The sequence below is a fragment of the Euleptes europaea genome, chromosome 2 (genome assembly GCF_029931775.1).
Source record: "Euleptes europaea isolate rEulEur1 chromosome 2, rEulEur1.hap1, whole genome shotgun sequence".
NCBI lineage: Eukaryota > Metazoa > Chordata > Lepidosauria > Squamata > Sphaerodactylidae > Euleptes > Euleptes europaea.
The window spans coordinates 25,657,224-25,670,328 of record NC_079313.1 but is presented as its reverse complement, the minus strand read 5'-3'; the positions used below and the strand labels follow the sequence as shown (position 1 = coordinate 25,670,328).

Here is a 13,105-nt window from a genome sequence, read left to right as displayed (position 1 = left end):
TGTCTCAGTGCCATGACAGGCATTGATATACTTGCTACAATCTGTCCAACTTTTTCCTGAAAATCTCTCCAATTGGAAGGAGATTCCATAGCCACTATAAAAATGATGTTCCTGATCATGGGAAACCAGAAAGACATGGCAAAGGCGGCATGTTACTGTGTAGGCACTAATCCCGAGGACAAAAAAATGGGCAGCAGTATTAGTCAATGGTCCATTTGTAATTTTTGTGAACATTTCATAGTAATGCAAAAACATTGTGTTTGTGTGTTAAGTGCTGTCAAGATGCTTCTGACTCATGGTGACCCTATGAATTACCGTAATGCCCTCCAAAACATCCTATCCTTAACAGCCTTGCTCAGATTTTGCAGATTGAGGGCCGTGGCTTACTTTATAGAGTTAATGTACCATTCTAGCTGTATCTGAAGAAGTGAGCTGTGGCTCACGAAAGCTCATACCCTGCCAGAAAATATTTTTGTTAGTCTTTTTTTTTAAATATTTTTTTAATTTTTATAACATAAAAAAGGAAAAAAATACAATAATAATAATAAAAAGAAAATTAAAAAAAGAAAATACAAAAGAGTATCTATATATACTTATTAATACATCCAGGATTAGAAAATTATATAGTTCAACAACCAAGATACCCTTCAACCCTCCACCCACCTTAAAAAAAGTGACCCGTCACCCGACTTCTGAAGAAGTGTCTAAACAGTTTCAAAGATTGGTTCTTGTAGGTTATCCGGGCTGTGTGACCGTGGTCTTGGTATTTTCTTTCCTGACGTTTCGCCAGCAGCTGTGGCAGGCATCTTCAGAGGAGTAACACTGAAGGACAGTGTCTCTCAGTGTCAAGTGTGTAAGAAGAGTACCCAACCCCTTTCTGACTATATATTACTCTTCCTACACACTTGACACTGAGAGACACTGTCCTTCAGTGTTACTCCTCTGAAGATGCCGGCCACAGCTGCTGGCGAAACGTCAGGAAAGAAAATACCAAGACCACGGTCACACAGCCCGGATAACCTACAAGAACAAATGAACTCTGACTGTGAAAGCCTTCGACAATAGTTTCAAAGGTATCTATTAACAGTAAAATATGAAAATATTAAAACTAGTTTCTATAACTCACTAATTATAATAGTAAAATCAATTTTTGCCAGTTTATCCCAATATGTGGCGGCCTTTGCCCAAGTTTTCTTAAATTCCTCCATATCTTTTCCATGTAGGAATTCCGTTCATTTGGAAATCCTCATATATATCCACAATTTCTTTCCAGCCACGAATGGAAGGTTTTTATTTTTGTTAGTCTTTAAGGTGCTACTGGACTCTTGCCCTTTTCTACTACTCCGTGAATTCAGTCACACATTATTATTTGCTGCTTTTGTCCAGGAAATCTGCTCTCAAGATGATCTGTATCAGGTATCTGAAGAAGGGAGCTGTGGCTCACGAAAGCTCATACCCTGGCAGAAAATATTCTTGTTAGTCTTTAAGGTGCTACTGGACTCTTGCCCTTTTCTACTATCTGAAGAAGGGAGCTGTGGCTCACGAAAGCTCATACCCTGCCAGAAAATATTTTCGTTAGTCTTTAGGGTGCTCCTGGACTCTTGCCCTTTTCTACTACTGCAGACAGACTAACACGGCCACCCACTGTGAATTAACCAGGACGACAGTATGGGCCGGGGAGGGGGGTGGGATACCTCCCAGGCTTCCCAAGGCCCTTTCCCCACCTTCCCTCCGAGCCTCCAGACGTCCCCGCTCGGCTTCCAGCTCCAGCGCCACCGGCGACGCCGTCGCCATAGCAACGGCGGAACCCGGCCGCGCGCGCTCGAAGTTCCCCCACGGACCGCCAACAGGGCCGGACCACTTCCGGCCGACGGAGGACCACGGAGAGGAGGGCGTGAACGGGCGAGGGGGCCGTTTCCGGGGCTAATAGGCGCTGGGGGGCGGGGGCGCAGATGCGGCAGGAGAAGCCGGGGGGACGGCGGCTCCGCTCTCCCCTCCTCCACAAGTGGCAGAGCCGGTGGTGGCCGGGCTCCTTCGCTGCTCTGCAACACCAGTGCGGATGTGTCGTTAGGCTACACGCCTATTCCCGGCTGGAAGGTCAGTTTCTGGGGTGGTGTCAAGTGTGGTGGGGGATGAACGGAGGGTGGGATCGATAGATAGAGGAGGGGGGCGATTCACACGTGCATCATGGGTGTCAGGGAGAGGAAAGGAGATATGCAATTGGGCTGGATGCACATGTGTGTGTTGTCTGTGATATATATATATATATATATATATATTAAATTGTCTTGAGTGTGTGTGTATATATATATATATATATATATATATATATACACACACACACACACACACAGTGGCCAACCAGGTGCTTCTAGGAAGCCCACAAACAAGACTATATATATAGTTTGTGGGCTTCCTAGAGGCACCTGGTTGGCCACTGTGTGTGTGTGTGTGTGTGTATATATATATATATACACACACACACACACACACACACAAGACAATTTAATATATATATATTTAATATATATATTTTAAAAAAAAATATATATATATAGTCTTGTTTGTGGGCTTCCTAGAGGCACCTGGTTGGCCACTGTGTGAACAGACTGCTGGACTTGATGGGCCTGGGTCTGATCCAGCAGGGCCTTTCTTATGTTCTTATGAACCGAGGGTGGGAATATAAAGGACTTTATGGATATAAGATGGGGGAGAGAAATAACGTTATAAGAGCTTTTCTGGCTTGTCGTGCCAAAGGGTCATCCAGTATTCTGTTTCCAACAAGGGTGGGGGGGGGATGCTTCAGGGAAGCCTTCAAGCAAGGCCATCGCTTTTTCCTGTCGCTTGCGTTCCAGCAACTATGACTCAGAGGTACACTGCCATGGTATGTGGAGGTTTCATTTATCTGTGGTGTCTAATAGCTAATGGTGGATCTAGTACCAGGAAGAGCTGCCTAAACTAATGACTGTTATTAAACATGTGACATTATGTATGTTAATTCCCACTTTAGGGTTAGGGGCGTGTGGTGATGTTGAAGCAAAGAAGTTAGTGAAGGAAACCTTGTGGGTTGGGAAAAATAGATAGAAGAGATGCTCAAATTTAGGGAAGTGTTGGGGGTGAGGTTACTGTGTGAATTATATTTGGCAGAAGAAACATCCTCCAGCATGGCATATTGGAAAGAAATCACTGGGATTATGGCCAAACTTTTTGGATACATTATTTTTAAACCTTTAAGAAGTCTTTTGCATACTGATTGCTTGTCTTTAGGCTGAGAGGCCTGACACATTATTATCAATTAACATCTGTTCAATGACTTAGATGGTGTATGACAAAATACGAGTCCTTAAGACTAACACATTTTTCCAGGGTATAAGCTTTCATGTGTCAAAACTCACTTTGCCAGATAGTGTTGTTAGGTGGTGTATGAACGTGCCCTCTTACCCTGTATACTGGCTAGCAGTGCAGTCCCATGAGGAGATAATCAAGTCCAAGACCTCTGATTTAGAGAGCAATCCTAATCTGGTCTACTCAAGTATATTCAGTGGGGCTTACTCCCAGGAAAGTGTTTTTAGGATTGCATTGATAAGACAGTTGAGTTAAATGGAATGCTGGCCCATATGGGATGATAACACTGGACACCTGCGGTGCAATTCTTTTCTGAGTTCCTTCAATCTAAGCACTTATTTATATGAATAAAAGGTTATTCTGACACTGGAGAAAGTCTTCACATTCCTAAGCGCCAGTGTTTTATTTGAGAGGTGTTTTTTTTTAGTCTAAGATGATAAGAAATCTTTCAGAAGGTGATATAATCTAATTTTAGGTTTACCTGCTTGATCAGTCATCAGGATTTTTTCCCCAGCCCATGGATAAAATGAGTTGAAGTCAGGAATTTTTGATATACCAGGGCTTGTGACTCACCTCTACTTCACCTGGTGAGTAACTGTGATTTTTGTTCACCGCCCATCTCTACTCTGATCTTTCTATCTGATTTATAATTCAGCTAAATCTTGAGCATTCTAAAACTGTAATGGGATATGGGAGTTGTGCTTGGGAGGTATTAATGGATAAGCATACAGTGAAATTTGTGGAGGATGTTCTACTAAGCTTTTAAAAGAATTTTTTTAAAAATGTTTTTGATAGAGTTTTATGGTCTGTATATAATGGGCTTAGATTTGCAACCTTAGATGCATGTATGTCTAATTGATGGCAGTGGAGCAGGTGGCAGAATTTTATATGTGTGTATTCCTAATTTTAAAAATGCTCATGTTTTCCAGATGAAAACTGGGATAAATCACATTAGTGGTAGAATTCAACACTTGGAAAAAACCACTTGTTTTGCTGGCCGGGCAGAATTTTGGATCTGTCAGTTACCTGAATATAAACTGTAATGATTGGCAAGGTTATTAATGCACTGCTTTTTTCCCTTCAGGTCTGGCACAGAAACGTGGAGCAAAAACGTCTTTTTGCAGTGCATGGACGGAAAGCCAATGCGCAGGTAAAATGCCAAATGATAAATTATTTGATCAGATGTTGGTTCTATTCAGCCAGTACTGTATGCTGAAATCTTTTGCATTGGAAGATAGTCAGAAAGCTAGTTCAGTTTTATACAGGAAGTAATTACAGTGGCTGCATTAGGAAGGTACTCTCAACCAATTCAGAGTTCTTAGAGCTGAACTATTGGTTCTCAAGCGGGATATTTTCTGGCTAGTGCTGTGCGGTGACCTAGAGGCTAGGTGACTGCAGCTATGGTAGTAGTATGAGGAAGCATATTCTGTTCTTTTTCCCTGAGGTGGAGAGGTCCTGCTCATATTCCTAGAAAACTTGAGAGGGATCCATTGTCATGTTAGCTGAATGGGTGTGAGAAGAATTTGCCCTCTTTTCCTGATGAAGGATTAGAGTTCTCCACGGAGTATCCTTGCAGGTCCCCAGGGATCCATGGACTCCGTTTGAGAAACTGTTTTTAATCTTACAATGTAGGTTGCCTGGAAAGGCATAGTCTTGTTAGAAAGAATGTGAGCTGCCGTCAAAGGTTTTTGCCATCAAAGGTTTTTGGCAGGTGAACACTGAATACGAGACGAAATGATCTGGTGGGAGGCTGCATAGAATCCATTATGATATCCTGTCTGAGCCTCACTAAGTCAGGGAACCAACTATGAGCTCTGGTGAATGATACCATGATGACTGCAGCTAACAACTGCACAAGCCTTCTGCAGAGAATCTCCTTCCTTCCACTCTCAGCTCAATGGCTCACCTGGTTCTCTCTGTGGCTGTCTGGTTAATGACTGCAGCCAAGGGCTTGCACCATATTGTGCCTACTTTGTGGGCTCCTTTGAAAACGGGGGGCGGGGGGAGTTATGCTGTGACTGTACCCAAGATGGAACGAAGCTGCAGATTTGACTCATGTATGCCCTTGGCCTGTCAGTATATAATTCAGGGAGCAAAAAGGCTGTAAGCCTGTTTTGGCCCACTACATGACTTAAGGGTGGAGTGGAAGAGAGACAGGGTATGCCCTGTTTCCTTAGAAGTTTGTATGATGCAAGCTGAGTATTCTGCTACCAGTAATCAGCAAACTTCCCAGTTTTTTCTGCTGCATTAATTTTTTAATTTAATTTTATTAGTTATTTATTAAACAATACAGTAGAAACAATGTACAACAAAATACATGTAACAAAAACAACATGTATAAAATACAACAAGAACTGGGCCCAGAAACTAGAGAATACATTAGAAAAACTAAACTAGAACTGCAAAACTGAATAACCACACAATGAAATAGTACAATCCATAGAATGAGCAGGATAATGAAAACTGCCCAAGGCCTCTGCAAAACCACAGAAGTATGAGCATTCCCCCCCTTCTTTCCCCTTTCCAGTTCTTGATTTGTTTAGCTTGATGGAAACACATACTCACCTATGGATTCTACCAGTGGCTTACAAAAAATTAGAATGAAAAGCAATCACATTGAAAAAAAAATGCATCTTACTTCCTAATTAATAAAATTTCTTAAATAATGAAAGTTACTTGGTAAGAGCACACAATAGCTTGTTATCTCTGGGCATCTGAAGGGCTGAAGGGATTTAAATAGCTGCACCTGTACAACTCTGGCTCCAACAGGCATCTCTGCCATATGGAAATCTCCACTCGGGTCTATACAAAATAAAGACACCACTATGAACCCATGACCTTGCCTTTCACACCCTGTTTCTCAGAAAAATGACTCATGGTTGGAGTTTTCCATTTGCTGTACTTTTTCTGATATTTTTTACATAATCAGGAAGTTTTTAATATGATTTAGCCACATAGAAACTGTGGAAGGATTTTTGTTTCTCCATTGTGATGCATGCTGGAGAAATTTTAACTGTTGCATTAATTTGAGGGGAGAAGAGGGTAGGCTTTTTCTTTGCCAAACAAAATTTATTGTTAGAAACAGCAAGCATTGCTAGGAGTTCTCATGAGTTTTATGTCATTTTAACATAATTACTAATCCCTTTACAAAATAAATTTTAAGGTATGGGAAAGCAGGCATACAAACTAGCTGTTCCATTCTTTCCCCTTTCTTAGATGTTCTGCTTTTGTAAGAACAATTGACAAAATAGGAAGGCAAAGGTGTGTATATAGACTTAGAATCCTTTTTGATTATTAGGGGAGCAGCCTTTCATTAAATATTTCTGTAATTAAATGATTTCAAATATATCTGGTACATAATATCACTAATAATTCCATTATATGCTTGCAAGTGAACCATGAAATGCTTGACCTGTTGTAGTTTGTACCAGATAAAAGGCATGGTTTCTGAAACTGGCAACAAACCAATCAAAATACCATGTGGAAATACAACACTGTCTGGGAGGCAGGTATACGATAACCATTATCATCTGTGCAACTGTCTGTTATCTGATATATGCTGCAATCCTCAGTGCACTTACCTGGGAGTAAACCCCACTGCTCATGGTGGGACTTGCTTCAGAGCCGACATGCATAGGAATGGGTGCTGATGGAGCACTGTTGAAACTGTTTCAGCCAGAGATAAAGCCATGAATCTGAACATGTTGTATTGCTGGCATCTCATACCCCTGACAATGAGTCATTTGTACATATTCATCACAGATGTGCTAGTGGAGCTGTGACTTCTCCCACACACTGTTGGATGTGTTGGCTTTGTCATCCACTTCTAATTAGGGGGCAAAGCATTTTATGAGATAAGCAAAATCACTGAGCAGACCGTCTAGAATGAAGGCTGGCTTTATGAAAACATTTTTTGCAGACAGTTTAAAATACCTTGCTCATAATGATCTTGAACACTCCCATCAGCAGTTCTCTTAGCATTTGTTAAAACTGCTAACCCTCCTTTGGTTTCATCTTGGTTCCTTATGGTATGGGATAAAGCAGTAATGGAGAAATTGGCATTTCAGATTTCTGCTCATGGGATTAGCTAAACATGACTCCTGTACTTTTTGATAGTTCTATAGACGAGGGAGTTTTAGCAGGTCCAGCGTGTCATGTCATTACAGCAAGAAAGGTTGTGCTGAACCCTGCACATCTTGTCATCCAGCAGCCTTCTTTTTTATAAATTGTAGTGTAACGTCAGTCCAAACACAGCAGACAGAGGAGGTGTTTTTGTGAAGCTAATGTGTATGCATTACTCAGATGTACCGCTTTTGACCTGTACAGTGATTTCAATCAGAACCTTGCAAAATACTGCCTGTGTTCCTCTTTGGTGCTTGTGATAGCGTACAGGGAGCAAGTGTAGCCAGCCAAATGCAGCACTGAATATGATGCAGATGATTTGGGGCTTGTGGTGTGTGTTCCAAACTCCCTTTTCCAGTGCTTCTAAAAATCACTGTAGTGCCTGGCCTCTGTTTTTCATGCCTGTTCTCCAGCCATGCATTTAAAGATGGGTTGTAATCCCAGAGTGTCTGTGTAATGGAGACACTCTCTTTCTCTCTTCGCACAGATAATTTTTCTCCAGTCTCCCACTTGGCTGTCAGGAGCCGCTTGTCTACAAATGTGGAAAAAGCCGGTGCATTAGCAAGTCATAGTACAAGGCTTATATCTTTATCTTGTGCACTTACAGAGCTCTGTGTGCTTAATACGGACAAGTGCCATTACCTTACCATCATTATGATTGTCAGTATTTTCTGCAATTTATGATCTGGAGTGTAATGATTCGAATTTTTAGCCTGCCCTCAATCCCCAACCGAGGCCGGTTACAACAAATGCATTGCCATAAAAAGTAAAACAGTCACTCTCATAATTAAAAGCATTAAAACAGTGATAGTACATTTCCATGTCAACCGTGTATATCAGCAACCAGTTGTAGACAAAATTCAGAACGGTTGTATATAATAAAACGGGGGGAAGGTAGGGAGGCCAGCAATCGATGACAACCCGCGGCTGCCCTCACCCATAGGCCTGGTGGAATAGCTCCGTCTTGCAGGCCCTGTGGAACTCTTTGAGGTCCCACCGGGCCCTGATGTTATTGGGAAGAGCATTCCTCCTGGCCCTTGTTGAGGACAGCCACACACTCCTGGGGCCAGGGACCACCAGAAGATTTGAATTAACAGAACACAATGTTCTATGGGGGGTATACCAAGAGAGGTGGTCTATGCGTCTATGAAGAATTGTTTCCAGTGAAATGAGTCAGGCTCTGCAAATGAAATAGATTTTTCCCACTTCCCCCTCCTGCTGCACCCCTCTGCACTGCATGCAGTTGTATGTATAATTCTCTGCGCTTTTTTCTCTCTTTGTCTTTCTCCTTTCATGTAATAGTAATTATTGCAGTGATATGGCTCTTGTTTTCATTGTTTTGTTCTCTAAATGTATAAAATAAAGCTTAAAAAAACATTTTAAAAATGTATCTGTAGTTTGCTTCCCTCAGGAGGGAGGAAAATGGTTGCCCTGTTGGACAGTTAGAACAAAATTCACAGGATCGGTAAGAACCAAACCAGTTGACGTTCACCATACAGAATGTGAGGTTCCAAGTTGTACGGAACTTTTCCCCAGATTGGTGTTTGGGAAAAGACAAAGTCAAAGTATTGCTGAAGGGTGGGGTGACAATCTCTCTTCTGTGACTTGCTTTTCACTATTAAGACGGAATTGGGCTAGTTCCTGCAGACTGAATCAGACAAGCAACAGAGCAGCTGTATTAAAGCAACTGGCTTTTTCAGTCTCTTGCCACTATAATATTCTGAACATTCTCTGCATTATAAAACCTAAAGATTTGTCCTGTCTGCATGAAATCTGGCAGGGAGGATGAGGTATAATCTGGCCACCTTTCCAAAGGTTCCATTGAAGACTTGTTCAAGTTGTTGATAGATAGCTAGATTGTTTATTTACGGCCCTTGGCCAGAAAAAACAAGATACATGGTCAATGGAAGGAAGAAAAGACATTCGGTGGAAGATCCAGACTTTGTGCCCGTGGCTGGGGTTAAGAGACTAAAAATTTCAAGGAGTAGGAGCGGGGATAGGGAGGGGGATGGAAGGGGTGGGAAGGGAATGAGAAAAGTGCGATATACAAACAATGTATGTTGAATAAGTAATATTAGAAACTTGTATAAAAAGAAATAATAATAATAATATTAAAAACAAGATACATGGATTAAAATGGTCTTACCGACAAAGGTTTACAGTCCAAGTCTTAAATCACTTAAAAATAATAATAATAAAAAAATAACGTCCAAGTTACATCTGCCATTTGGACTAAGAGACTACTCTGTGGCAACAAATTTTCATTGCAGCCATACAAAATTTTGCTACCTGAGAGGTGATTGAGGGATTATCTCCTTGTAGGAGCTTTTCTATCTTTTCTCTTTCACTGTCGGGTCCCATTCTCAGTATGAGGGGCTCACTAAACTTAGAACGGGGTGTTGTGTAAAAGTTACAATTCAGGAGAACATGTTCAGTGGTTTCTAAATCCCCGGATTTACAGGGGCATAGTCTCTCTGCCCTGGGTATCTTCTTGAATTTCCTCTCTAACATAGCAGAGGGTAAGTGTCGTGAGTCAGCCTGAGAATTACTCTTCAGAGGAAGAGGAGACTGAACTAGCCCTCACTCCCTCTCAAGAGATAACACCGAAACAGCAAGATGGGGCCTCTGAGCCAGAGGATCGGCCGGCTGAAACAAGAGAACAGGGAAGAGAAAGCCTTTCACCTTCAGGGTCTCCTCCACCAGTGGAGAGAAGGAGAGTAAAAGGCAGAATGGCATTGCAGCAAAGGAGAAAGTCAGCCCGGCTTTTGGACAAAAGACGTAAGTTGGCGCAGGAGGAATCAGAGTCTGAAACCGACAGTTGAGCTGAAACACCTGGAGAGTCACGAAGGCAATATAAGCAAGACTGACCGTTAAGTGCCTCGTGGGAGCAAATGTTATTGCATGCTGACTGTCTCTTATCTTGAGAAGCTTCATGTAGGAGTCCGGTTTGCAGTGGTGTTGAACTTGGAAGACAGCCGTGCCTGCAGCCAAGACCTTAAAGGTGAGGAACTTGTATCTGTCTGTGATCTTGTTCCTGTATTGTGTTAAAGAGCTGCCGGCCCCTCCCGGCAAGAGTAAAATACGCGTCAGGTCCTGCTTCCTCCAGCATTGATAAGTTGCTGTGTGGGAAGCAGAGACTCAGACCTGCCTGTACGCAACATATTGCTCCCACCACATTTACTGGCTGATCATGGAGGAAGTGGCTGTAGCTGCATTTGCTGACCAAATGCAGGCCCTGCAGGGGCAGGTTACCCAACTTACACATATGGTGACCTTGCTTCAACAACAGCTGCAACAGCAGCAGCTCCAGCTATTGGCCTCCCCAGTCAGACCACCCAACTGCCCCCTCTCTGTGCCGGAGAAATTTTTTGGGAATGTGGAGGAGTTCCCTACATTTCTGGCGCAGTGTCAGCTGTACATTCAGCTCCGCCCAGGTGATTTCCCTGATGCTGGCACCAAAGTGGGGTTTGTGCTGAGTCTGCTCAAAGGGCAGGCAGCCAAGTGGTCTACCCCCCTTCTCCTTAGCCAGTCCCCATTGTCCAGAATTGGAATGGGTTCCTGGGGGAGTTGCAACTAGCTTTTGCTAATCCAGTCAAGGCTGAGAATGCCAACAGACGAATCCGCCGCCTGTGGCAGGGGCGTGGTACTGTGGCTACCTACGCTACAGAGTTTCAACTCTTGGCACAGGATTTAGACTGGAATGAAGCCGCCCTGGTAGCCCAGTTTATAGAAGGCTTAGCAGATGGGATCCTGGATGAGTTGGCCCGCACAGAGCAACCCACTACCCTTCGGGAGTTAATTGTGCTGTGCCAGCGAATAGACAACCGCCTGGAGGCCCGTCGACAGGCCCGAGCTGAAGGATCCAGGAAAGGAGATCTGCCTGCCTGCCCTGTTCCAGTTCCTGCTCCTGTGCCACCTGCACCAAAGAAAATGGGAGAAGGAGAGCTGAGGCAGTTAAGTGCCGTTCAAGGGAGGTTGACAGCCACGGAGAAAAACAGGCGATGGGCCCTGGGTCTCTGCTTGTACTGTGGTGGTTCTGGCCATTACGCCAACTCCTGCCCCAAGAAACTTCACTCAGGGGGGCCTGTTAAACCAGCAGATCCGACTCGCTGCAACCCAGGTGATTTGGGGCAAACTATTGGGTCCAGTGGCGTCCTTGATTCCAGAGATGGACTACTCCTCCTCCCCATCGAGATCTGTCTATCAGACCAATGGCAAATAAAAGTCTTTGCCATGATTGATTCTGGTGCAACCCGCTGCTTTATGGATTTGGATTTTGCCCGCCAGAACCAGGTGCCAATGCAGGCCAAGGTTACCTCATCCATGGTGGAGACGATTGACGGCCGTCCTCTGAAGTCCGGCCCAGTGACGCAGGAGACAGGACCTCTTGCAGTACGCATCCAGCAATATCAAGAGTGGCTCTCCTTTGATCTAGTCCAGATGCCCCGGTTTCCAGTAGTATTGGGAATGACTTGGCTGACCCAGGCAAATCCTGCAATAGACTGGGTGCAACGAATAGTCCGGATCCCACTGACGCAGAAAGACCCTTCAAAACCAGTGCTCGCCACAGTAAGTGCCAGTCTGAAAATGCCTACGCTCCCTGTCCAATACACAGATTTTGGAGATGTATTTGAGGAAAATGGGGCTGACCAGCTTCCCCCTCACCGGCGCTATGACTGTGCCATTGACCTGGTCCCAGGAGCTCCGCTGCCTAGCAGTCGTCTGTACTCTCTGACAGAACCAGAACGGGTGGCGCTCCAAGAGTTCGTGCAAAAGAATCTGGACCGTGGCTTCATTCGTCCATCCACCTCTCCTACCTCAGCTCCTGTCCTATTTGTAAAGAAGAAGGGAGGTGAGCTGCGTCTCTGTAATGATTACAGGGCACTGAATAAAATCACAATCCGAGACCGGTACCCACTGCCTCTAATTCCGGAGTTATTAGAACGCCTCCGGGGCGCAACCCGGTTCACAAAGTTAGATCTACGGGGAGCGTACAACCTGATCCGGATTCGAGATGGCGATGAGTGGAAGACTGCCTTCTGTACACGATATGGCCAGTTCGAGTATTTGGTTATGCCTTTTGGATTATGTAATGCTCCTGCAGTCTTCCAGCGATTCATCAACCACGTGTTCCAGGACCTGCTGGACCGGTATGTGATCATCTACCTGGATGACATCCTGATTTATTCCAGGAACCCGGCCCAGCATGCAGCCCATGTGCGATCGGTCTTGACTCGTCTCCGGCAGCATAGACTCTATGCGAAATTAGAGAAATGTGAGTTTGATCGATCCGAGGTAGAATTTTTGGGCCATCGGATCTCCTCCCAGGGCATTCGCATGGATCCGGCCAAGGTCGACTCCATACTGTCATGGCAAGCTCCACGGAATCGTAAAGATGTCCTGCGGTTCTTGGGGTTTGCCAATTACTATCGGCAGTTCATCCCCGGATTTGCAAAACTTACTGTTCCTCTGACCCACTTACCCCGGCCCAAAGAACCCTTCCGGTGGTCCCCTGAAGCTCAAGATGCATTCCAGGTCCTGAAAAACCACTTTACTACGCCTCCGGTCTTGGTGTACCCTAATCCTGACCTTCCCTTCATTGTAGAAGCCGACGCCTCGGATACTGCCTTGGGGGCTG

The 13,105-nt window shown here is 44.2% G+C and overlaps 1 protein-coding gene across 1 annotated transcript in view; it reads left to right on the top strand.

The window, feature by feature from the left end:
- Window positions 1-4,434: 4,434 nt before the first annotated feature.
- KLHL20 (kelch like family member 20) overlaps window positions 4,435-13,105 on the top strand; it is a 36,593-nt gene continuing 27,922 nt past the window's right edge. Inside the window, exon 1 of the mRNA XM_056845678.1 lies at window positions 4,435-4,495. Coding sequence (XP_056701656.1) covers window positions 4,473-4,495 — 23 coding nt within the window. The 5' untranslated portion in view covers window positions 4,435-4,472. The remainder of the gene's footprint in view (window positions 4,496-13,105) is intronic.